The following is a 23,372-nucleotide window of genomic DNA, read 5'->3' on the forward strand; positions in this document are numbered from 1 at the left end:
GATGCCATGTAATCTTCTACGAAGTGAGTCTACCCACCCACAAATATCTTCCCTTGACAATTAATGTGCTTTTGAATTTCATCTTTATCCTCAAATCTAATTCACCTAACCTTTCCTTGTTTTTTTTTCAAATCCAGATTTTTCCTGGATTCAGTGACCCGTTTATGTAAGTTCACATTTGAATCTAATTTCGATCGAATTTGAGTGGGGCCTTATGTGGACTGGCGCCTGGAAAACATGTACATTTGACCAATTTTTTATGCTGCTTTAGTGCGCTTTTCATGGTCGGCGAGTTTAAAAAAAGTGTTGCGTGTATTTGGTGTTACGTTTACTTTTAGTTTAATCACCTAATGCAGTACATTAACTTCTTTGGCAAATTGCAAAATATTTATTTATTTATTTTTCAATAAATAGAATGAGGCTAGTCGAACCCATAATTATTATATTTTTCACTCTCATTTTTTGAATAAAAATTTAAATTACAAAGTTTCCTATTAATAAAATTACCATTTAAGACTAAACAATAATTTTTTAATACCATCTTTTTCTTCTGCTTCATCGTCTTTCTCTTATTATTATGTTCAAGCCACATCTACGTTACCTTATAAATTTAAATTATTTGTTAATCATATTCATACATGCCAACTGAAACCTTACATGAGCAACACTGAAATATATATTATGAAGACTTATGAATTATGATTTTATGTGATCATAGTTCATAGAGTTCAATCTAATATTGTCATTTTTAAAAATATGTGTGTGTTTGTCTATATATATATATATGAATGATTTTATGTGCTGGGAGTGATTTTTTTTTTTTTTAATGATTAGTGTTAAAAAAAAGGAATCATAAGAATGAAAGATAAGATAATAAAACCAGAAAATGAAGTTTGATTTTGATGTTTCCGGACAAAATTTTGGAGATGTAAAAATGAAAAATATTGATATTTTTAATTAGGGTTAATTTTGAAATTACAAAGGGTTTAAATAGTAAAATTTTAATTTTTAATTTTTTTGAATATGTGCATAGAGTAAAAAGGTGCAGAGAATTATTTAATGGATTCAAATCACTCCAACCATAGTGGAAAGGGTAATTTTTAAAAACCTCCCCTGAGGTTTGGGCTTGTTGCAAGTAAATGGCGAGAATTTGTTTATTTGTAGAAAACCTCCTACCGTCATTTAACTTTAACATTGACCGTTAGTTGACTGTGCAAAGACAATATTACCCTTAACAACAGTTTGTAAACGGAAATAACTAAAAAAAAATTAAAATTGTTGGCGCGAAAAGCACAAACCCTATTTTTTGACAATTTTATTCTTATCAATTCCAAAGATTTACAATATCATAGGTAAAGATTATAACTATTTCATTTTCAAGTTTTTAATTTTATCTTTTTTGTAGAAACTTTAAGAAAATATCAATAATTTAAAGAGGATTTTTCAAATTTTTAATTTTATCTTTCTTGTAGGAACTTTGACAATTTTATCATTGTCAATTCCAAAGATTTACAATATCATAGGTAAAGATTATAATTATTTCATTTTCAAGTTTTTAATTTTATCTTTTTTGTAGGAATTTTAAGAAAATATCAATAATTTAAAGATGATTTTTAAAATTTTTAATTTTATCTTTCTTGTAGGAACTTTAAAAAAATATCAATAATTTAAAGAGGGTAAACTAACGGTCAATTTTAATTTTTTTTTAGTTATTTCCATCTACAAACTGTTGTTAAGAGTAATATTGTCTTTGCACAGTCAACTAACGGTCAATGTTAAAGTTAACTGACGGTAGGAGATTTTTTACAAATAAACAAATTCTCGCAATCTACTTGCAACAAGCCCAAACCTCAGGGGAGGTTTTTAAAAATTACCCATAATGGAAATGTACTTTTTAGATCATTAAACTCCACGGCACAAGAATTTGAAAGGAACAAGTAAACTACTCATCAGTAAACACTGAATAGCAAACATATTAACATGAGCTACTCAGAAAGAGTGTATAAATGATTCTACCAACACTATGATACAGCGATGCAACTTGAATTGACTATTGATTAAATTTGCAAAATCCCCCAAATTCCGGTCCCCACGGTTAGAATCTCAGCACTCCCACAAGAAAAACCTGGAAAAAATGGCAATCAGCAACAGCAGGAAAAGACCTTCAGCTATGATATGATTCCATTTTTAATGCATAAATATTGAGAAACTTGTTTGTTTCTGATTGCCTTCATTACTATTCTGATTGTTTCTAGTATGATCACAGGAGCCAGTACGGGTTTGCACGCACTTCACCATTTTGTATAAATAGGCTTGTGTAAAGATACAAAGATTTAAAGATGGTGCTATATTTATTCTATCAGCAAGATTCTGATTGCCTCTAAATTCAGGGAAAAAAGAAGAGTACAATTTGCAAATGATGAGACTCAATAACGTGACAATCTCTGATGCACCATATAGTTTCAGATTAACCTGCAGACTAGAGCAATACAAGTTAATTTTGATTAACAAGAAAACTGGCATTAAATAGCTTATCAAAAATCTACAGCTGAGCCAACCAGTACTGCCATTCCAACTTCAGTCAACAACAATATTTATTCCCCGAGAACCGATTTAAGTGTATAATATCTTTGTGCATGCATACTAATTATCCCATATACTTTGAGCATCTCAGATGGCCAGCATAAAGACCCTGCCCATAAAGAATCAGGATATGCTCCTGCAACTGTCCCCCCAAAAATGCCATCTGAACAGTGGCCACCTCTTCAACTCCATTTTCAGATAATTCAACATCCTCACAGAACATCATTATCTCATAATGCTGCCACCATTTCAACTGCCTCATCCATCACTAGTATCAACACAGAGTGACTTAAACCATTCACCGGATTCAGTATACTCATCCAAACACTTTGAACACATTTCACCAACTCTAATTAGCCTTTATCCGATTGCTCCATATTCTATGTCCTGGTTCGTAAGTGCCTTTGACATTTACCAATAAACATAGTGATGCACTCAATTATGCATTAACGTACTACTGTTATGAAATGAAGACTGACTATTCTTTTATTAATCAATCCAATGAATGGACAGGTTTCTGCATGCTAGTAGACAGAAAAATTTTGAAAATGACATAAAACAATACATCTTCATTATAGTGCTCGAACACTGGCAAATAAAAGAGCAATCTAAATATACTTACTGTGAGCAAACTTGTAGGGAGCACTGATGCCTGGTCAATGCTTATCTCTTCCAACAGTCCAAAGTAACCTATAACATATTTGAAAGTTACTTCACAAAGTCCAAAGAGTGATTCATGAAGGGTATCAAAACATCTGCTGCCACAATACCAGAATATACAAAGGACGAGGAGGATTATAAGATAGCAAAGCTTATAAAGCCTTAGATGCTTTTCCCAGGTCAGCTGGCTATAGATCTCAGTTACATCCACCAAGTGCTGTCTCCTCGTATACCTAGATTATGGAATTATAAATCACATTAGACATGCACTACAGGTCAGAAACATAGAGCTTCAGTGAATAAGAAAAATGCTTATCCATTCAAGTCATATCACTTCCATCTAAAGAAAATCTTCCATAATCATATTGGAAATGAATTATAAGATTGTGCGTTTTTAGGTTCACAATAAAACCGGTTTGTGTTTCATTGCGTCCTAAAGTCATTTCCTATACTTCATTTTGCTTTCAATATGACAGCAACATGAAACAAACATTACATAATTGCCGCCCGATTATTATCTCTGTGTCTCAAACTGTTAAAGAGTTTAAAACCAGTACAAGTACAACTACTATAAATCCACCCCTGGCCTAAATATGGTCAATGAATTTTTCCCCACACTTTTTCCTCCTAGTGTCTGTAGATGCTAAATAAGCAAATTTTCTGGCCCTTCTCCAAATTCTTTCATCTCTTTTACCTATTGAAAATGCAAAGTTTTTGCACAGGAGGTCCATGCCAATCATGAACCAGTAACAGCAGCAAAATATGATGTCCAGCAAAACATTGACGCAAAAAATTAGTGCAAAAAGAAACTTACAATCTGACATTGAAGTACAGGTACGGTAGACTCAAAAGGAACATAAACCAATGCTCTGTTATAAGAAAGAGGATGCATAAGGTTCCTTGAGTAAAAAACTCCGGGAATACTAGCATGTTTATCTGAGCAGCCGAATCATACGGGTTAATGTAGTCACCCTCGAGGTCAGTCAAGTACATCAACTGCAACTAAACCATCAGAATGTGAGATCACTGCCATTAATAACTGCTCTGAATAAATATGCCTTCTGGTTTGTACTAGGTCAAAATTAAATTAATACATTAAACGGCTCCCATATATATTATCATAGATTACCGAATAAAATAAAATAAAAATTAAGAAAGAAAAGATTATATAAACTATATGGCATATTTCAATCAAGTCCCTCGAATTTAATGAATTTACAAAGTCTTATTAAATTTAAAAAAAAATTCAGTAAAACAACAAAGTATCTGCCGCACGCCAGAACACGATGCTGGTGATTAGCAGCAGGCCAGGTATAAAGGAAACAAATAAAAACAAAGATAAAAAATCGTCAGAGATTACCGAATTCATATTTATATTTATTTTTCATTTTTGAAAACCAGCTTGTACAAATTAAATTGCATATTTCAACAAATTCTCTCTAATTTAAGGAATTTACAAAGCTTATTAAATTCTAGGAATTTGACTTCAGTAAAACAACAAAGTTTCTATTGCATGCCGGAACGACGATGCTGGTTATGTACACGCGGTAGCAAATCATCGACAAATATAAAGTTCGAATTACAGAAAATTAGTGGCTGATATTCTGGAGAAAAAAGAAAGAAAGAAGAGCGGTAAATTAGCAGTTGGTGACGATCGATGGCCATTTTGGTAAAATTAGTTGGTGCAAGCATCTAGGTTTTTGTAACTTGAGTTCTAGAAGTAGGAGCTTGAGCTAGTATTGTCCTTGTAATATATATGCGAAAACAAAATTGTTTAGTGGAGAAATAGAAGAGAATAGAGAAATGACCTGGTAACTGAGAATGCCAAGCAGAGATATAAGGAAGATGAAGACCAAGAACCAGCCAAGTAGATCTTCCATGGCCTCTCCTTGCTTCACTCTGAATCTCTGCTCAGGCTTTGTTATTTTGCCACACCTGCTGCTTCTAATCAAATATATACATTACATACGCTGCGATAATGTGCGTTCGTCTTCGTCGACTGTGGTTATTTATTCATTTATTTATTTATGTCGTTTAGGGATTATTTTTGACATTAAATATCTGTGAGTTAGATTGGGTCGATTATTTGTGGCCATCTGTCATTTTTCTTTGAGTGGTACTACCAGTTAAGAGTTAGTAAAATTTGATAACATCCATTCACTCGAACCGAATATGAAATGAATAAATAAATTTAGATTGTTAAATTTAATATGATTATTAAATAAATTAGATTTAGGTCAATTTCATTGTTTTAATGTCAGGTTAGAATTTAAATTTTGACCCATTTACTTAGTTATGATATAATTATTAAGCAAATAATCATGTGGTGCCAACTCAAACTCATTAATAAGACTCTACAACATAACTTTTTTGATATCTGAGAAAAAAAAAAATTCTAAGAATACATTTGTAATTAGCTGCAAATATATTTTTTAAAAAAAACTAAGCACAACCTAATTCTGGCTAATAGAGAAAAATCTTAATTGTTGCCAACTGGGGAAAAAAATTAATTACCGTTAATTAATAAAAACATAAATTGCCGCCAATTAAAATAAAAATATATGGTGTTTTCATTTTATAAGAAAATCCAATATACAAATACCTTATGTTTCACCAAAATTCTAAATAATAAAAAAATTGTCTTATCACACAAAGAATATTTCAATTCAATAGATATTAAGGGTTTGTAAAATAACTTTAATTAACTAGAGGTGTTTATGAATTTTTTTTTACTGTAATTTAACATAATATATCAACTGATGTTAGGATTCCCCTTAGGTGCAACAGTGGCACCGTGCCACAGTTGCACCTAGTCGTTGGATGCAGTTGGATGTCAGTGGATCCAACCAATCCAACTGCATCCAACGGCTAGGTGCAACTGTGGCACGGTGCCACTGTTGCACCGTAGCCTGATCCCTGATATTAATGTAAAAGGGTCACATTTCTAAATTTGAAGGAACATGTGTCATAGCCCATTTGAATTTGGGTGTAAGTGTTTCTTACCAATATTTAGGGGGGAAATTTTGAAAATTTTCTATAAATGAAATGATCCACACTTCAATAAGAAAGATATAGACAAAACTTTTATCATATAGGGATATATAGGATAACAAAATATGTTATAATTAAATTATGATATCAATTTGAAATAAAATTTAGATATTCGGTTATTTTTGTTATTTAGCTAACAATTTAAATAGTAAATAGTAAATAAAAATAATTTTATTTTCATTGATAGCATAAATTTTTTTTATCAATAAATAATAATTGAACTTAAATAAATAGTTTTACAACATGTCATTTATGTGTAGAAGCTTTATACGACAAATCATACAATTCCCATAAATTATATGTCAGGTCATCCATATGATGAATTTATTAAAGACATGTCATATGTATTTTATTCCGGACTAAATATTCAACGACAAACTATCTATGATAATGAATAAATAAGCAGCAAATCATACATGTTAAATAATTTTTACCTCATATAATCTGTGTGATGGATATTATACTGATATGTCACGCATAAAATTTACATAAAATATTTATTTATTCATTCATTAAAATATATAGAATAATTTTAAAATCTTTTAATTGTTAATATTAGTATATTTTATTTTCTTCTATATTAATTCAATTTACTTGAGTTGTCCTCAGCGGTGGTTTTCATGTAGTTTTTTATTTGGTTATTTGAGTTCAAATATTAGGAAAGATAAGAAACTCAAATAAATAATTCCAACTTTTACTCATCTTCCTACCTTCTTTTTTACATTTTTTTTTAATGCCTCCAGTGTGCAAATCAACTAGCTATGAATATATTTTGAACCCACGGTTACTTGAATTCAAGTTGTAAATAAAAAGATAAGATGCAATCTTTTGTGGGAAAATTTTCTTATCTCCATCCAAACTTATGTTCAATTAGTCGAATCTAAACTTATATTACATAAGATATGAGACAATAACAAATAGGAGACTGCTACTTTATAGCTGTTGTGGGGTAGAAGTCCTTTCACATGAACAATATTAATAGTATCAAGTAGTGTTTATGTGAGAGAATATACTTTACAGCAATTATAAGGTAGTCCTCTCCTAATAAATATTATTAGTCTATTGCAATATAATATAATTTAATCCGATGTACTAAGTCCAGTTCAATACAATATAATTTAATTTAATATATTCCAATCAAGTGCAACATAAAAATTTTCTCAAAGTCATTCTTCAAGTGATTAAGTGTTTGTTTGATATGATTTATTTAATGGTTATAAGTGTTTAAATAAAATTTTTCATTAATAATTAAATAATTTAAAATTTTTAAATAAAATTTCTATTTATAAAAATTTTACTAACAAAATTTTTAGTTAAATAAAGCCTATCGAAAAACTATGTCCAACAGAGCCTCAAATAGAAACTTACTATCATACTCTCACCCAAAAACTACGTTAGTTTACAGCTCTCGTTTCTTGTTCTCAAAGCCACTCTTAGATCTAAAACACTGAAAACGAACCCAAATTCATATTATCCAAATTTCAAACCCTAATTGATCACAATTCATCATGACGAAGCAGCATCCTGCATGGTCTCCATACGACAACAATGGAGGGTAGCGTCTTTGTTCATGCATTTACATATACATCTACATATACATCTAGGTTTAAAACTTGTCCGATCATATTGTTTATGCGTTTTGCAGAACTTGTGTTGCGATTGCTGGAGCTGATTACTGTGTAATCGCTGCCGACACTCGAATGTCAACCGGTTACAGTATCCTCACTCGCGATTACTCCAAAATCTGTAAACTGTAAGCGCGCCTTCATCAGTATCTCTTTCGTTCGTTTTATTAATTTCATCTTGTTTTCGTGTCTTATATGCATTCAGTCTTATTAGTGATTAAGGTCGAGTTTGCTAAAATTTTGCTTCGAGCTTCAGTTATTAGGGTTTTACCGATGCCTGCCTTGGCCCAGTTTTTAGGATTATATATGCAAAAGATGTGGGAAATTATTGAAATCTGCATTTTTGATAATTATATAGTCAATTTCATCAAAGAATCATATAGTGGATAAATAACTCAGAGGCACATTATCTCAGGCATATGATTCTTAATTTGTGAGGTAGTTTTAGATTCAATATATTGAGCTATGAGACGGACTGCATTCTATAAATTCAAATATTATAGGCTGTGAGTTTAGAGGGTATGGCTTCTGGCAGATGTTGGATGTCTGTTCCAGGTTTGAAGTAATCCAGCAGTTTGATGACCTGGTGAAGAATTGATGTGTTCACTTTGACTTGTGTTTTGGCTTATGGACTAATTGCAATGTGGAGTTTCCATAATTCGTTGGCTTGTATTATGAGTAGACTATTGGATACCGATCCTAGGCTTTTAGGTATGAGAGGAAAACTGCAATTGAACAACATTTTGATTTTCTAGGAAGCCAAAGCACAAGTCAAAGCAGACAAATCAATTCTTCCCTAGGTCATCAAACTGCTAGTTGCTTCAAAACTCATATGGGAGCTAAAAGAAGGAAATTTATTTATTTCATGTATTCAACCTTTATTTTGCTTATAATGTTTGGCTCTCGTGCTGCACTGTGTTTGTTGACTTAGGGTTGGCATCCCTTATTCTTTTGTTTCTCATGTTGTTGGAAACTTTACGGTTGGCGAGAGGTTGTTGGCAAAACATTTTCATCTAAGTCTGAATAATGGGTTCTTTCTTTTATATTTTAACCTCTTGCAGGGCAGACAAATGTGTTATGGCCTCTTCTGGTTTTCAAGCTGATGTGAAAGCCTTACAAAAACTCTTGGCAGCAAGGCACTTGGTAAGGTTCCGAAAACGTCTGGCTGAGTGGTGTTCTTTTTCTAATTTTCTTCAGTAGAAGCACTTTGTTGAGTAGTCATGTTTGTGGGTAAATGTTACTATCTTGCATGTGAACTTGTTACAGACATAGTATCTGTGGTTTAAATCTCTTAAATATGCCGATTCGAAGAAGGAAAAAATTCTTTAAATATGCCAACTCTAAAACAAAGGGAGCAGGTGTTTTGTTTTATGGGAAAGGAAAGCTATTTTGATTTTTTCCCCCCTTTCTTCTCTTTTGCATTGGTATGCTGGCATAATGCCTCTAATCTTGTTTTCTGTGCATTGTTCAAAAACAGATCTATCAGCATCAGCACAACAAGCAAATGAGCTGCCCTGGAATGGCTCAACTACTCTCCAACACCCTGTACTACAAGCGTTTCTTTCCTTACTATTCATTTAATGTCTTGGGTGGGCTTGACAATGAAGGTAAAGATTTTTCAAACTCCCATTGCCAGCTTTTAAGTTTTTTTTTTCCTTTCTTAGTTATTGTCAATTTTTTGTTCTTGTTCCACTTCAGGGAAGGGTTGTGTCTACACATATGATGCTGTTGGTTCCTATGAGAGGGTTGGATATAGCTCCCAAGGTTCTGGGTCCACGCTCATCATGCCATTCCTGGATAACCAACTAAAGTCTCCCAGTCCTCTCCTACTGCCTGCCCAGGTAGGCTTGAGTTCAGATATTTAACATCATGTATGATGCTTCAGTGCTTTTATTCTAATATGTTTCTGATTGAAAATTTGTGCTCTCTGCAGGATGCTGTTACTCCTCTTTCAGAGGCTGAAGCAGTTGATTTGGTCAAAACTTGTTTTGCATCAGCAACTGAGAGAGACATATACACGGCAAGTTCCCTTCCCCCCCCACCCCCCCCCCCTCTCTTTTTCTGCTTTATGTGATGGCTTTTTTGTTACTGTGAAAATGCAACTATGGTGAAACTAAGTTCTTGTTCATGGTACACGACTCAATTCCTTGTACATAAAGTCCATTTTTTTTCTTTTTCTAACATGTCCTTCAATGTTTTTAACAGGGAGACAAACTTGAAATTGTTGTCCTAAACAAAGGTGGTATTCATCGTGAATACATGGAACTGAGGAAGGATTAATCTCTTTGGCATCATGCCACGCTCGTCAAGCTGAAGTGGGTGGAGCTGCCACGAGCAAAATTTCAGTGTTCTTATGTTGTCATGGTTTCACATTTTGATATGAATCCAGTTTGATATGTCTTTCCTTGCTAGTGGATATGTTGCGGTGATGATGCCAATAGGAGACATTAGTTTCTTCTACTCTAACATTAGATCTGGTGTTATTGTCGTTGAGGATAAATTGTATATTTGGTATTCAAATTACATCTGGTGTGCATCTATATTTTGATGTTATATTTGCTCTGTATTTCAACAAATGATAGCAGCGCTCCAGTTTCAGTTAAGGATTGCAAGTTTCAGGCAAGTGATATGGCCATAATTTTATGAGTTTTATAGTTGATGAAACTTGATGGCTCTTTCCTGGTAACAGGAGGCTATTTGAGAATAACATCTTTCATAAATGTTGAACAATGAGGTAAATCGTCCATTTCATATCTCCCTGTTCTGAATACGTATGTCAAATTGCAAAACAATAATGGCACTTCCTATTCTATTGTGCACATTTTCTTGTGAATAAACATTTTGATTTTAGCAGAGTAGAGAATCTGTATTGGAACAGGTCAATCCTTTGCACTCTTTCTCTAACCCTGATTGAAATGTATACCATTTGTCCTAATCTTGATAAAATTCGTTGAATATGCCCCTCAAAAGGAGTCTACAGAAGCCCATCCTTTCTTCTCTAATGCTAATCGCAGTGCCTGCAATGAATATCAGGCATCAGTTAATAGTTAGATGAGTTTGCTTACTGCAAAGACGGTAATGTGAGATTATGTAAAAAAGCTTTACCTTGATTCTCTTTCTATTGGCATCAAAATCAAAGTTTCCGAGACGCGAAGCAGATCTATATTCAACAATGGAATCTCTCTCAGGAGGAAACCAGAACTCAACATCATCCACAAGCTATTGAAGACAGATATTCACTCAGTCAGCCATTCTATACCACTAGGCTTGGTGAAAAAAGAGTTGCACAAATGTATGATGAGCTAAACCTACCCCCAGGACTGGGCTTTCATACTCCACATGCACATAATCATCTTTCTTTTCCACAAGGCGTGGGGTAAATCTGTCTGGTTTTGTTGATTTAATCTGCACGATACACATGCATCATTATTATTGGTGTCAGCCAATTGACTTGATGGATAGGATTGCTAGGAAATGTTTCATAATTTACCACTTGAAGGAGCTCTTCCATTGCAACTTCTCTGCTAACAGGCTTTTTCCTACCACGATTGTAGTTCCTGAAAAAAAAAAAAAAAACGCAAACCTTTTTCACGTGCTTCACTATTGACCATTGGCCACACCCTCCACAATAAAAATTTAGGAAGAAAAGTGGGGGAAAGGTTGGCTTTACCAAGGAGGTGCATAGTGAGTGAGATCACTGATATTCTCAGCAGTAGAAATACAGTTCTTGGTAGCTGGGCACAGTGCCAATGCTTGTTGATTTTTCTGAACTCCCAAGTACTCGGGCTTTTTTCCGCTGCACACAAAACCGTACTGAATTCAACTTCCGAATTTGGAGACACTAGACAAGTAAAGTTTGTACCTGAGATTGAAAATGGCCCCGATTACTGCTACTTCACTGCTCCTCAGTATTATTTCCCTTCAAATTAACAAAATAATAATTTGCCTAAGAAATTCAATTTGCGTTACACATAAACCATAGAAATTAGTTTAGAAAGAGTCTGCTGTGTACTTACCTTCGACTGGTTTGGTCTCTGGGCTCCTGAGACTGAGAAAGGGTAATACGGGGAACAGTGGAACAGTTGTAGCGTTTGTTGTACTTCTTCTTGTAGTTATAGTAGCAGTATCCGTTAGAACTCGCCATTAAAGCCATTTTTATCTGTCGAAGCCCAACTATTTTGTGACGCACTCTACTCTCGAGCCTTTTATGGGCTCATCCGGATTCTGGACGAGGGAAGAGAGAAGAGACCAGCGCATGCGCATATTCTCAGAATTTGGCGCCGCGTTTTGACTTTTGACAACCATAAAAATTAAAACATGAAAAATGAGCCAGCTCTTTCTTCTTTTACCCTTACTTTCGCAATTAATTACGGCGATGGTATGTCGATACTTGGTGGTCAAATAAAAACACTTCCAAGTTCTGTGGCCATTTTATAATTTTACAAACTTCTCAAGCCGAGGCGGGAGAATAAATAACATTTTCGCTTTTTTTTTTATGTTTATTTTTTAAAACCGTCTGAATCCCATTCCTCCTTTTCATCAGTCACAATCACAGCCTCGGTGACAGCTTCCGTGACAAGCTTTATTTCTTTCAGCACACAATCAGTCTACTCTTTAATGGCTCGAACCAGGGTACAGTTTCACTCGTATCTTGATTTTCTTCATTTTCTTTCTAATATTTCTAATTTTATTATGCAAATATGCTAGGTTTTAGGGTTTTACTGTAAACTGATTGAAATGTTAAACAGGAAGCATTGTTTTGTGATTTTTATGGTTTCATATTGGTGAAATTCTTTTTGACTCCTAAAATTTATCCCCATTTTTTGGATACACGTCCAAGAACAGGAAGCATTGTTATTGTTACTTGATGTCAGTCCTTCCATGCACAGTGTTCTTCCAGACGTTGAAAAACTCTGCTCTAGGCTCATACAAAAGAAGGTAAAATCTTTTGTGCTTTTTTAATTCCTTCTTTATGAGGACTGCTCTAACTCCTTGTCAATTTATGTATATACAGCTGATTTATGGAAAAAATCATGAAGTTGGAGTTATTTTATTTGGAACTGAAGGTAGGCGTGAGCCTTTGCACAGTAATTTGTTTAGCAAACATTGCTTATTTACCTTCTCTTGGATTCCCCAGAAACTGAAAATGAGCTGACTAAGGAAGTGGGTGGATATGAACATGTTAAGGTTTTGCAAGATATCAAAGTTGTTGATGGACACCTTGTCCAATCTTTAAAACATCTGCCTCAAGGAACTTGTGCTGGGGATTGTATCCACTCTTTTCATAGGCTGTTTTCTATTTTGAAAATTCATGCCCTGCTTACTACACGAAATCATTGTTGCTGTGATTGTCATCTTGGCATACGTTTTCTTTCCAATATTTTGATCCCAAGGTTCCTTGATGTCAAACATAGACTTACCTTTTAGAAATTTATTGGCCTCTGGAAACTGTATTTTTTGTTACTGTTTTGGGCCATGTTTATAGATGATTATATGCTCACCTTTTTTTATACTCTCTTGTGTAAATATATAGCTATCTACAAATATTCTTATATGTTATGTAAACAAATTTGATCCCCATGCTCAAAAAAAGCATAGGACCTTTTCTATGGAGTATATTTTCTTCTTTAAATTTACATTTTTAACATTGATGAAGATCACATGTTACATTATGATATTCTCTCTATTTTGTTTATATGTTTCATTTGAGTCTGTTGAGGAATGATATTGCTAGATCAGATGCTGCTTATTCTCACTTGTGCAGTGCCTTAACTTTAGTAGTTCTCGATGCAATTGTTGTCGGGGTAGATATGCTAATAAAGAAGTATGGAGAAACATATAAAGGAAAGAAGCATCTCTGTCTGATAACAGATGCACTATGTCCTCTTAAAGATCCAGATGTGGGAACCAAAGAAGATCAAGTCAGCACCATTGCCAGACAAATGGTTGCTTTCGGCTTGAGAATGAAAAATATTGTTGTGCGAGCAAGTTTAAGTGGAGAACCGCATATGAGAGTAATAATTGAGAATGATAATCTATTGAATATTTTTTCAAAGAAATCGAGCGCAAAGACATTGTTTGTTGATAGTACAACTTCATTACGAGGTGCACGTAAAACTCGAGATATATCTCCTGTCACAATATTCAGAGGTGACCTTGAACTCAGCGAAAAAATGAAGATTAAGGTGAGGTTTTCATAAATGTAAACTGTTGCATGCTTTCATTCAGAAGAGTTATGGTTTTTCCTTTGTTCACGCTGCGTCAGTGTCTTTTATTCATTTATTAATTTCTTTTTCTAAATTTCAAGTTGCAAAAGCTACTAGGTTGATGCTTGAAATCAAAGCTAATATCTAGGTTACTGGATAGTTACTTTTAGATCTCTCAGTAATTTGATGTGGGACTTATCTTTCACTAAGTCCATAACTTAATCAGCTAACCTCCTATTCTTCTTTTCACTATAAATGTCACAAGTTTTTATTTTTCTTATACTGCATGTAACTCTCACAAGTTTGTGTTACTAATTTTATGTTCATTTTTCTCATTAATAAATATTGCAATTCACTTTATTGTAAATTATAAGTAGGTATGGGTTTACAAAAAGACGGGAGAGGAGAAGTTTCCCACCCTGAAGAAATATTCTGATAAAGCACCTTCAACTGATAAATTTGCCACACATGAAGTCAAGGTGGATTACGAATACAAAAGTGTTGAAGATCCTAGTAAAGTTGTACCCCCTGAGCAAAGAATTAAAGGTTATCGCTATGGACCTCAAGTAGTTCCTATATCTTCCGCTGAATGGGAGGCTGTCAAGTTCAAACCAGAAAAGAGTGTGAAGCTTCTTGGATTTACTGATGCTTCAAACATATTGCGGTAAAAACATTTTCTGTAACTTAGAATGGGATTGATTGCTTTTGGTTTATCAAATATAACGTTTTAGCTGATGTTTTTTTTTTTTTTCCCTGACTTCTTCATTAATAAAAGACACTATTACATGAAAGATGTCAACCTTTTTATTGCCGAACCGGGCAATTCGAGGGCAACAGTTGCAGTTTCTGCCTTAGCCAGAGCAATGAAGGAAATGAACAAGGTTGCAATTGTGCGCTGTGTGTGGAGACAAGGACAGCAGAGTGTTGTTGTTGGTGTCTTGACCCCCAATGTGTCTGAAAAAATAAATATTGTATGTCTCAATATGCAGCTTCACTCTGTTCTTTTGTAATTTTTTATTGTACATCCTCACTAGTTTCGTTAGTAAAAGTTTCCATGTTTTCTGATTTTTATGGGCAGCCTGATTCATTCTACTTCAATGTACTCCCGTTTGCTGAGGATGTTCGAGAATTTCAATTCCCCTCTTTCAGCAAATTTCCTGTGTCTTGGCAGCCAAATGAGCAACAGCAGGAAGCAGCAGATAACCTGGTTAAAATGCTTGACCTTGCACCATCTGGCAAAGGGGAAATTTTGCAGCCGGAATTGACACCAAATCCTGCCCTGGAGGTACTTAATATATGTGGTTATTTTGGTTTTTTGGACGTGTGAACTTATATTGTGAATCCTTGAAAGAGTTCCTGTCTGCAGTCTGGTTTAAATTTAAAATCCTGTTATTTGTTTGAGTGCCACTTCGTATTTATGTGCTACTATGAAATATGGTCCACAGAGTTTAAAATAAGTATGTAGTTATTTTGTGTGTATAAACTGTTTTATTCTGCAGACAAGTACAGGAGTAAAATACAGGTGTAAGGAGTATTTTAAATCATGGTGTTATATAGACCTTGCATCATTTGTTGTTGAAGTGATGCTTGGTTCATGGAAAAAAGATCGGAGAGAACTGCATGCATTCACAACAATCTTTCATAAGTGTTTAAATTTATTTAAGGAGTGTCATTTTTTTGTACAACATGCCTCTTGTGCGTTATCTGTAGCTAATAGCAGATAATGTATATCGTCAGCGTTTCTATCATCATCTTGAGTTGAAATCAGAGCACCAAGATGCTGCTCCACCTCCACTTGATGATAGTCTTAAGAAGATTACTGAGCCTGATCCCACACTTCTTGCTGAAAGCCAGTCTGCTATTGATGCATTTTGTGGGCAATTTGTAATCAAGGAGAATCCTAAGGTCATTTTTAAACTAAAAATTGCCTTATTATTCCAGTCTTATCATAGGCGCTGAAGTATCAATACAATGTTGCTTGCAGCTGAAGAAATCAACTAGGCGATTCCTACGAGAGAAACCATCTGGCTCAGATGAGCCAAATGGTGATGGCAGTGTATCTGATGCTCAAGCTGTCAATTCCATGGAAAGCAAACCTGTAGTTACAGTTGACAAAATTGGCGATTTGACCCCTATCCAAGATTTTGAAGCAATGATGTCTAGAAGAGATTGCCCCGATTGGGTTGATAAAGCAATTGAGGATATGAAAAATAAAATATTTGGCCTACTGGAAAACTCCAATGAAGGGATTAATTATCCTAAAGCAGTGGAACTTTTAGTCGCTTTACGTAAGGGATGCATCCTCGAGCAAGTATATCTCTCTGTCTCTTTCTTTCTCCTGTGGTTTGCTTTTGCCTTTTGGGATAATTCTTGCCTTAATGATATGTCGTCTATAGTCACTTTTAGTTATGCTTCTTGAAATTATTGACATCCTTTCTTTTCTTGGCCATGTTTGTTTAAGTGTGTGTGTTGCTGTATTTATGTTAACCTTCTTTTCATTTCTTGCTAATTATAGTTAACTTTATTATGAAGCAGATCTGCTTTTCTGTTTTCATTCTAATCTATTGGAAGCTAGCAGAAAGCTGAAACTAATTTCAGTAGTGTGTCATTCGAACACACACATGCGCGCGCGCGCACACGCGCGCTTCTCTCTCTTTCTCTCTCTCTCTCTCTCTCCATCTCTCTTTTTCAACTTCTAAATGAATTTTCCATGTTATGCCTACTACTGTTTAGTGGTGAACAAAGTTCCATCCATAGCCTTGTGAACTTAACACAGGTTAGCATGGTAGAAACTAAAGGCAATGATATTGTATGTCATCCCACGTGTTAAAGGAAGAAGTTTTAACTTCTGTTTATAGCTTTCAGCGGTCGTTGGTTAACTTCAGAAGGTTCTTAATTGTGCAGGAACCAAAGCAGTTTAATGATGTCCTGGAAAAAGTTTGCAAAATCTGCCGCAAAAGAAATTTCAGCACTTTCTTTGATTTTCTTATGTCCAAAAAGCTCTCATTGATCTCCAAGTCAGAAGCTGTAGACAGGTTTCATATTCCTATGTTTCTTCTATTGCTTAGTTTCATCCAGTAAGTTTTCATTCCTGTCAGCAGCCATTTAATTCCATGTTTTTGTCTTATTCTCCTGAGCAGTGACATTACCGATGATGAAGCCGGAAGCTTTATTGTGAAAAGCCAGCCAAAACATGAGGACTGAAGTTATGTCGTCCTTTTTGCTGCGTTCGTTTTGTTTATATGTGGTAAATGTGAATTCTTGTCAACCTCATGGATGTAAAAAACGTTTCAGTATTTTTAAATTTGGGGATTTATGTCATTGCTGCTTCTACTATGTAGAATTTGCTTCAGCTTGAAGGCGGCTTTTGGGAAGATCCTCGATGAAATTAGCTGTTACTATGGCATCTTGCATGTATGTATGGAACTTTTTAAACTTTGGACGATGTGAAAATTCCCAAAAAAAAAATTCATTGGACGATCGAGGCCTTGTACGGAAAAACGACTTCAGATTTTGGGAACTCTTTTTGTTTGCTATTCCCAATTTTCCCTCGCATCGTGCAATCAAATATGAACACCTTATCATTCATTCATATATTTCTTCCGTTTTCTCTAATAAACCATTTGATGTTACGGTATTTCTGCATTTTAATATATGAAAGTGTGACAACAATATGGTAATTTTCCATCGAGGAATTTTATGCTTCATTAAAATAAAATTTCAATGAAATTTTTTTAAAATTATTAAAGTAAGCGATAAGTTGTATTAGAGTGTGTGGTTTGTCTATTTTTTTAATTTATTTCTTATTTTAATAACGTAAAGTTCAACTAAAAGATTAAAAAAAAAACACTCTTAAGAAATAAGAAAAAAATGTATTTTATTATACTACATTAAGGTGTGTATTTTTCTTATATGAGTGGGGTTATTAGAACTCACTATTTTTTTAAATTAAAAATTTTATTGTAAAAATATAATTTGACCAATTACTTATTTGATCTCACTCCTCCCTCTATTTCTTTTCCTTATAAAAAATTATCATAATACATAAAGTAAATATTGTGTATGACAAATGAAATTGTTTAAAAATTAACAAATTTATCATTTTGTAATCTCAACAAAGTTGAAGGATCAATTTTGTTTCTATACACCACTTTGAATCTATTAAAAAAATTTTGATCAAATCTCAAAAGTATAAACTCCAAATGATAATAACAGATAATCTGATAATTTTGTAGTGAAAAGTAAGAGAAAGATAGGTTTATTTAGTTAAGAAAGAATAAAAAAAGAAAAATTGAAAGAAAGAGAAACTAGTTTAGTTTTTTCACCATTATTACATTTGAGAGAGAAAGCAGTTAACCTATGGATAATTTTGTGATTTTTGAGAATTAATAAATTAAAATAATAAGTCATAATTTGACGATTATTTTAATTAAACGAAATTATTAGTAAATGGAAGAATTATAAATAAGAGCAGCCGCACTTACACTATCAAATTCGAGCGGATAAATGAATACCATTTTCAAATCTCAATGAAAAACGAACAACATCTGTTTGTTCAGAGAATTTTCTTGAATTGAATGAAATTCGACTTTGTCTGAAAAGTATATACAGTATTTGCAATGTCCACCCAAAACCGAAAGGTGTTGCAAAGTGATTAGAAAACAAGAAAAAGTAAATATGGAATATAAATAAAAGGGTGCCGGTAAGTGGTCAGAGACCGATCGAGTTAACTAAAGAGGAACTGTTCGGTTAATCATCAATATAATGGACGCAGACACCAACAACGATGATCAGGTTTCTCCCTTTTTCCGCTTCACTCCATCATTCAAATATCAAATTAGGGCTTCACTTTTTCAACCTAAAACGAACGTCCCTTTACTCTTTCTAATGCACGAATGCCGATGGGTAAATTAAAGCCAAATTCTGTGTTTTGATTTTCCTGCAATAACGACGAGCCTTTTTTTTTTTTTTTTTTTTGGTTGCTTTTAATTTGTTGCAGATAGATATTGGTATTAATTCGTCGTCGTCTTCAAAGCTTGTATTATACTCGTACTGGCAGAGCTCTTGCTCTTGGCGGGTCCGCTTCGCTTTGAAACTTAAAGGTCTTATCTATGAATACAAAGCCGTGGACCTTTCAAAAGGGGAACAATTTAGTCCCGGTAAACATTTCGATGATAATAATAATAATAATAAGTTTTTTTAAAAGTTTTTTATTTATATTTATATCACAGGTATTGTGCCATGCTATGAAAATTTCCAATACTATAATGTATGTTATTTTCCTATCCCCAAAAAAAAAAAAAAGTAAAAAAAAAATATTGTATGTTATGTCATTTCTGATTTATTGGTTTCCAGAGTTCGAGGAATTAAATCCTCTGCATTTCGTTCCGGTGTTAGTTGATGGTGATGTCGTGGTCTCAGATTCCTATGCAATCTTGTTGGTTCGTGTTCTCTGTCTTTAAATTGATAGGATGAATTGAGCTCTCGTTAATTGCTATATATGATTAGCAACCATCAAATGATCTTGAGGTTTAATTTTTTTAAGTATCGGGGTATCTGTTGTTAGTATTTGGAGGAAAAGTATCCTCAAAGAGCTCTCTTACCTGCTGCTGATCCACAGCAAAGAGCTTTGAATCTCCAGGTAAGAAGAACTGTTGTGAAATCTCTTTCTGGTACTTGCCTTTGTTGCTGAGAATGTGAGAGTGAAAGATTTATGCTGATTTAGTTTTGATATGTTGTTTCTATGCCAAACTGCACAGGCTGCCAGTATAATCAGCTCTAGCATGCAGCCTCTTCATATGCTATCATTGCTGGTACATACTGTTTTTGTATGATTAAATTTGATTATGTATTTGTAGATTTCATCAAGTAACTCAGTTTTCTCTCTCTTCTGCTTTCTTTTTACAGAAATATATTGAGGATAAGTTTGGTCCCGATGAGCGACTTTTATGGGTTCAGACTCACATAGAAAAAGGTTTCCTAGGTAAGTTTCTTTCGCTCACCCTCCCACGTCTCTTCGAAAGAGGTCATATTGCCTTTATGTCGAACTATCGAAGGAGCACATTTTGCGGTACTAATATCAGTTCTTTTATCCTTGTGTACAGCTCTTGAGAAGTTGCTGATAGATTTTGCTGCCAAGTATGCCACAGGAGAAGATGTGTACATGGTCATCTAGAAAACTTCTGATTTTATTGGGGGAAATTATTAGTCACCCACCTTAAATTTACCTTATTATCAAATATACTAGAAAAGTTTGAATTTGTTCAATTTTCTATCCTAAATTTGTAATTTGTATCAACCATCCACCAAAAAACAAAATTACGGTTACAAAATAACAATTGCTTTAATTTGTGTTGACTTTTGTTTTGTAATTCTTTAGGGGTAATTATGTCTTTTTGGCAGATGGTTGATACAAATTGCAAACTTCGGGTGGAAAATTGAACAAATTCAAACTTTTGTAGTATTTTTTATAACTTTAAAAACTTAAGGTGGATAACTGATAATTTTAGAATTATCTTTTGATCATTAAAACTAACTTTAGTACTGTAACCTTTTTCTTTGTGTTTGATATGCACATGCCTGCTGATGAAATATTTATACAACCTACATTAATACCTGAAAGTTTCATTTGATGATAATGTCTGAAACATTTGTGAAATGAAAAGTTTGCCATCAAGACAATCGTTATGTTGGTTGATTTTTTTTCTATGCAGGAAGTCCCTTCATTTATTTATTATTTCTTCATTTTCTTATATAAAAAAAAATATTTGACAGAAAAGAGTGGTCCTTTTTTTTTGGGGGGGGATGAAAGAAAGAAATTGTACTCTGTTGCATCTGCAGATTTGACTTTCTAACTTAGGTTAAGATCTTATTCTGTGGCAGACCATTAACAAATCTGTAGCTCATATTCAAGGATGATTGGATGTTTAAGCAGGAGTTTAATCTGACGAGTTTTGTTGAATCTGCCAATAATTTTGTACGTCATGATAATTGTATACTTAACTATGAAGTATGATTTTCAATGGTGATAATACCTCAATTGTAATTTGTTTAACTGCCAAACACCTAAAACCGAAAATTAATATAGGTTGTCATTTGCAGGCTGATGTGTTTTTGGCCCCACAAATTGCTGTTGTTACTATGAGGTTTAACATTGACATGGTAATGCTCCTTATTTTGTAACGCCTTTTTATTCATTTCAGGTTCAAGTTTTATTCTATAGTTCTCAATGTTAATGCTTCTGAGCTTGAATGCTGCATTGAAGAATTTTGAGATACGAAGATAGTAATGTATTGTAATTTTTTGAATTTAACTTTACCATATTTGGTTATTATATGTTAGTATGTTTGAGGACATTGATGCTGGGGAATTTAATATTTTGAAACAAACAAATTGTTCAAGTATCATAACTTTCAGTGGTATAATCTCACTGTTCCATTTGTGCAGGCCTTTGTAAAGTGCAGTTGTTTTATGTGATCTCTTTGTTTTGCCATGCCAGTCCACATAATGATATGCTCTGTTTACTTGTTTTGTTTATGCAGTCCAAGTTTCCAACTTTACTCAGGATATACGAGTCATATAAAGGCTTACCAGAATTCCTAGCCTCATCACCAGAGAGACAGCCAGATGCAGCGCGTTAAGTTTGGTTTTCTTTGTCCGTATTTTTACTTCAGTTCAGTACTGGCTTATCTTGTTAATAACACAATTTCAGTACCAATATCTCTTCGGTATGTTGTTTTCAGCTTATTATTGTCAATACCACACTATCTTCTGGCTGGAAGCATGCGTATATTGTTATTCCTCAAAAGTTACTCTCAAGCAGTCATTTTCTAATTTGTACAGATTGTCGGACAAGAAAAGAGATGAATTCTCTCGACCAAGGAAGTTTTTTTAATTTTTAATGATAGACAAGTAGAGGAGAGGTACAGCTCGAGTAACTTTGTATTAACTTAAGTTGAAGAATAAATCTTGTGTGCCCTGAGATCTAAGCTTTGTCCTTCTGTTCGCTTGGCTTCTACTAAGTAAAGGCAGTCTCTGTATCTCTCAACTTTCGATTACTCAAATCACTCTACACTCCCATTATAAATTCTATTGCTATTCATTGTATTGGTTCGGTCTCATCTCACTCCTTACTCAGGTTTTTGTACAACAGTGTTGCCCTACCTTAATTAAAGAAAGTAGCACGACTTCATTCTTCACGCACACTTCTTCATCTTCTTGTTATGGTATTGTAGTTCCTCTGCCATACGCGTTGATTTAGCTTAGCTGGTCTCAGAAAATAAACAAATTCAAGATTCAAACCAAAGTTGGAGAGAACGAACGTTCTTTGAAATATTGAGCTGGAGTCTGTAGAGGATGATTTCAATTCTACAATTGGATCCATGGATGGCTCTCGATACAACAAACAGAATGGGGCCGCCGCTAAAAAGTACACAGCTCCATCTTGTTATGCAGCGCCATAGACTCATTTGGGCTGAGATTTTGGTCCTCAGCATTCCATCCTTTCTCGGCCCTTCATCGCAGGACAATGGACAATGCTTAGTTATCCACTTCCACCGTGCACTGTGATTACGTGCATTCATGGAACCAGCTTATCCTAGCCTGATTAGTCTCCACCTTTCAGCATCTAATTGCTTGCTTGCTTGAAAATCTCTAAACAGAATAATTTTCATTAATTAGCCTAATCAAAAACAGAATATTCATCTATTATAATATTAATAGAGAAAGATAGTGTTACACCCTTTGTCTTCAGGGCAATACATCGTTATCAAATGTCACTTCTCGTTTCTTAATTAAGTTACATATACTTCGTAGTAGTAATAATAAGGGTGTAGACAGAATATCAGTGATAAAAGTGAGATTCCTAAGTATTTATTGTTATTTCCACGCAAATGCGATATGATTAAAGTTTACATATTCTGATGTGTGAACCTCCTAAATTTTAACATATTTTATCTGAATATTTGATGCTAAGGTTGGAAAATCCTATGCTATAAAAACCACCTTTTTTTTTTTCAAGAAAAAATTATTTATTTACTTATGACCGAATTCGAAAGTTATATTGACGATCCACTTCAATGTATTGAGTTGAAATTAATAACTGCTAATATTAATTTTGTTAAAATAGCCCCGCCCTATTAACCACTTACTCCATAATGAAATAGAAAATGATCTTTTTTTTTTAATTTTTACATCCAATGTCAAATTCAAATTAAAAAAAGGCTAATAAATTGACAAAGATCCAATG

General features: G+C 33.8%; 5 protein-coding genes across 16 annotated transcripts; 3 read left to right on the forward strand and 2 right to left on the reverse strand.

Moving 5' to 3' along the window:
* Nucleotides 1-1,877: 1,877 nt before the first annotated feature.
* LOC102627512 (protein cornichon homolog 4) lies at nucleotides 1,878-5,271 on the reverse strand. Of its 4 annotated transcripts, none has more exons than XM_006490867.4 (5): nucleotides 5,052-5,271; nucleotides 4,058-4,239; nucleotides 3,354-3,476; nucleotides 3,206-3,273; nucleotides 1,878-2,125 (listed from the first exon to the last, which is right to left on the reverse strand). In XM_006490867.4, the coding sequence occupies exons 1-4, from the start codon at nucleotides 5,121-5,123 to the stop codon at nucleotides 3,240-3,242; spliced, it is 411 nt and encodes a 136-aa protein (XP_006490930.1). In that variant the 5' UTR covers nucleotides 5,124-5,271; the 3' UTR covers nucleotides 1,878-2,125; nucleotides 3,206-3,239. The 4 variants fall into 4 exon arrangements, with proteins under 4 accessions (XP_006490930.1, XP_006490929.1, XP_052292748.1 ...); XM_006490866.4 differs by having other exon boundaries at nucleotides 4,058-4,245; nucleotides 5,052-5,269; XM_052436788.1 differs by lacking the exon at nucleotides 1,878-2,125 and adding an exon at nucleotides 2,143-2,479 and having other exon boundaries at nucleotides 4,058-4,245; nucleotides 5,052-5,270.
* Nucleotides 5,272-7,633: 2,362 nt separating this feature from the next.
* On the forward strand, nucleotides 7,634-10,542 carry LOC102626953 (proteasome subunit beta type-1). The gene is made up of 7 exons (XM_052436789.1): nucleotides 7,634-7,849; nucleotides 7,940-8,047; nucleotides 8,981-9,062; nucleotides 9,397-9,526; nucleotides 9,618-9,760; nucleotides 9,853-9,943; nucleotides 10,129-10,542. Exons 1-7 carry the CDS (start codon nucleotides 7,803-7,805, stop codon nucleotides 10,197-10,199), a joined length of 672 nt encoding a protein of 223 aa, XP_052292749.1. The 5' UTR covers nucleotides 7,634-7,802; the 3' UTR covers nucleotides 10,200-10,542.
* Nucleotides 10,543-10,615: 73 nt separating this feature from the next.
* LOC102627225 (uncharacterized) lies at nucleotides 10,616-12,184 on the reverse strand. The gene is made up of 7 exons (XM_006490865.3): nucleotides 11,936-12,184; nucleotides 11,782-11,838; nucleotides 11,590-11,715; nucleotides 11,410-11,476; nucleotides 11,232-11,324; nucleotides 11,025-11,138; nucleotides 10,616-10,936 (listed from the first exon to the last, which is right to left on the reverse strand). The coding sequence occupies exons 1-7, from the start codon at nucleotides 12,070-12,072 to the stop codon at nucleotides 10,883-10,885; spliced, it is 648 nt and encodes a 215-aa protein (XP_006490928.1). The 5' UTR covers nucleotides 12,073-12,184; the 3' UTR covers nucleotides 10,616-10,882.
* A 203-nt stretch (nucleotides 12,185-12,387) lies between these two features.
* Nucleotides 12,388-17,719, forward strand: LOC102626662 (ATP-dependent DNA helicase 2 subunit KU80). Of its 3 annotated transcripts, XM_006490863.4 has the most exons (13): nucleotides 12,388-12,551; nucleotides 12,765-12,857; nucleotides 12,934-12,985; nucleotides 13,057-13,188; nucleotides 13,701-14,104; nucleotides 14,503-14,789; nucleotides 14,901-15,096; nucleotides 15,204-15,410; nucleotides 15,863-16,030; nucleotides 16,110-16,436; nucleotides 17,030-17,160; nucleotides 17,266-17,372; nucleotides 17,467-17,719. In XM_006490863.4, the coding sequence occupies exons 1-12, from the start codon at nucleotides 12,537-12,539 to the stop codon at nucleotides 17,327-17,329; spliced, it is 2,076 nt and encodes a 691-aa protein (XP_006490926.1). In that variant the 5' UTR covers nucleotides 12,388-12,536; the 3' UTR covers nucleotides 17,330-17,372; nucleotides 17,467-17,719. The 3 variants fall into 3 exon arrangements, with proteins under 3 accessions (XP_006490926.1, XP_015389753.1, XP_024948340.1); XM_015534267.3 differs by having other exon boundaries at nucleotides 17,266-17,719; XM_025092572.2 differs by having other exon boundaries at nucleotides 13,728-14,104; nucleotides 17,266-17,719.
* Nucleotides 17,720-18,595: 876 nt separating this feature from the next.
* On the forward strand, nucleotides 18,596-22,323 carry LOC102625579 (glutathione S-transferase 2). 7 transcript variants are annotated; one of them, XM_006490858.4, is made up of 9 exons: nucleotides 18,596-18,919; nucleotides 19,125-19,284; nucleotides 19,481-19,566; nucleotides 19,692-19,766; nucleotides 19,885-19,938; nucleotides 20,033-20,108; nucleotides 20,230-20,291; nucleotides 21,227-21,286; nucleotides 21,667-21,958. In XM_006490858.4, the coding sequence occupies exons 1-9, from the start codon at nucleotides 18,890-18,892 to the stop codon at nucleotides 21,763-21,765; spliced, it is 702 nt and encodes a 233-aa protein (XP_006490921.1). In that variant the 5' UTR covers nucleotides 18,596-18,889; the 3' UTR covers nucleotides 21,766-21,958. The 7 variants fall into 7 exon arrangements, 4 of the variants coding, with proteins under 4 accessions (XP_006490921.1, XP_052293073.1, XP_052293072.1 ...); XR_008053124.1 differs by lacking the exon at nucleotides 18,596-18,919 and adding an exon at nucleotides 21,968-22,323 and having other exon boundaries at nucleotides 19,141-19,566; nucleotides 21,667-21,852; XR_008053125.1 differs by lacking the exon at nucleotides 18,596-18,919 and adding an exon at nucleotides 21,008-21,101 and having other exon boundaries at nucleotides 19,141-19,566; nucleotides 21,667-21,842.
* Nucleotides 22,324-23,372: the final 1,049 nt, after the last annotated feature.

The sequence above is a fragment of the Citrus sinensis genome, chromosome 3 (genome assembly GCF_022201045.2).
Source record: "Citrus sinensis cultivar Valencia sweet orange chromosome 3, DVS_A1.0, whole genome shotgun sequence".
NCBI lineage: Eukaryota > Viridiplantae > Streptophyta > Magnoliopsida > Sapindales > Rutaceae > Citrus > Citrus sinensis.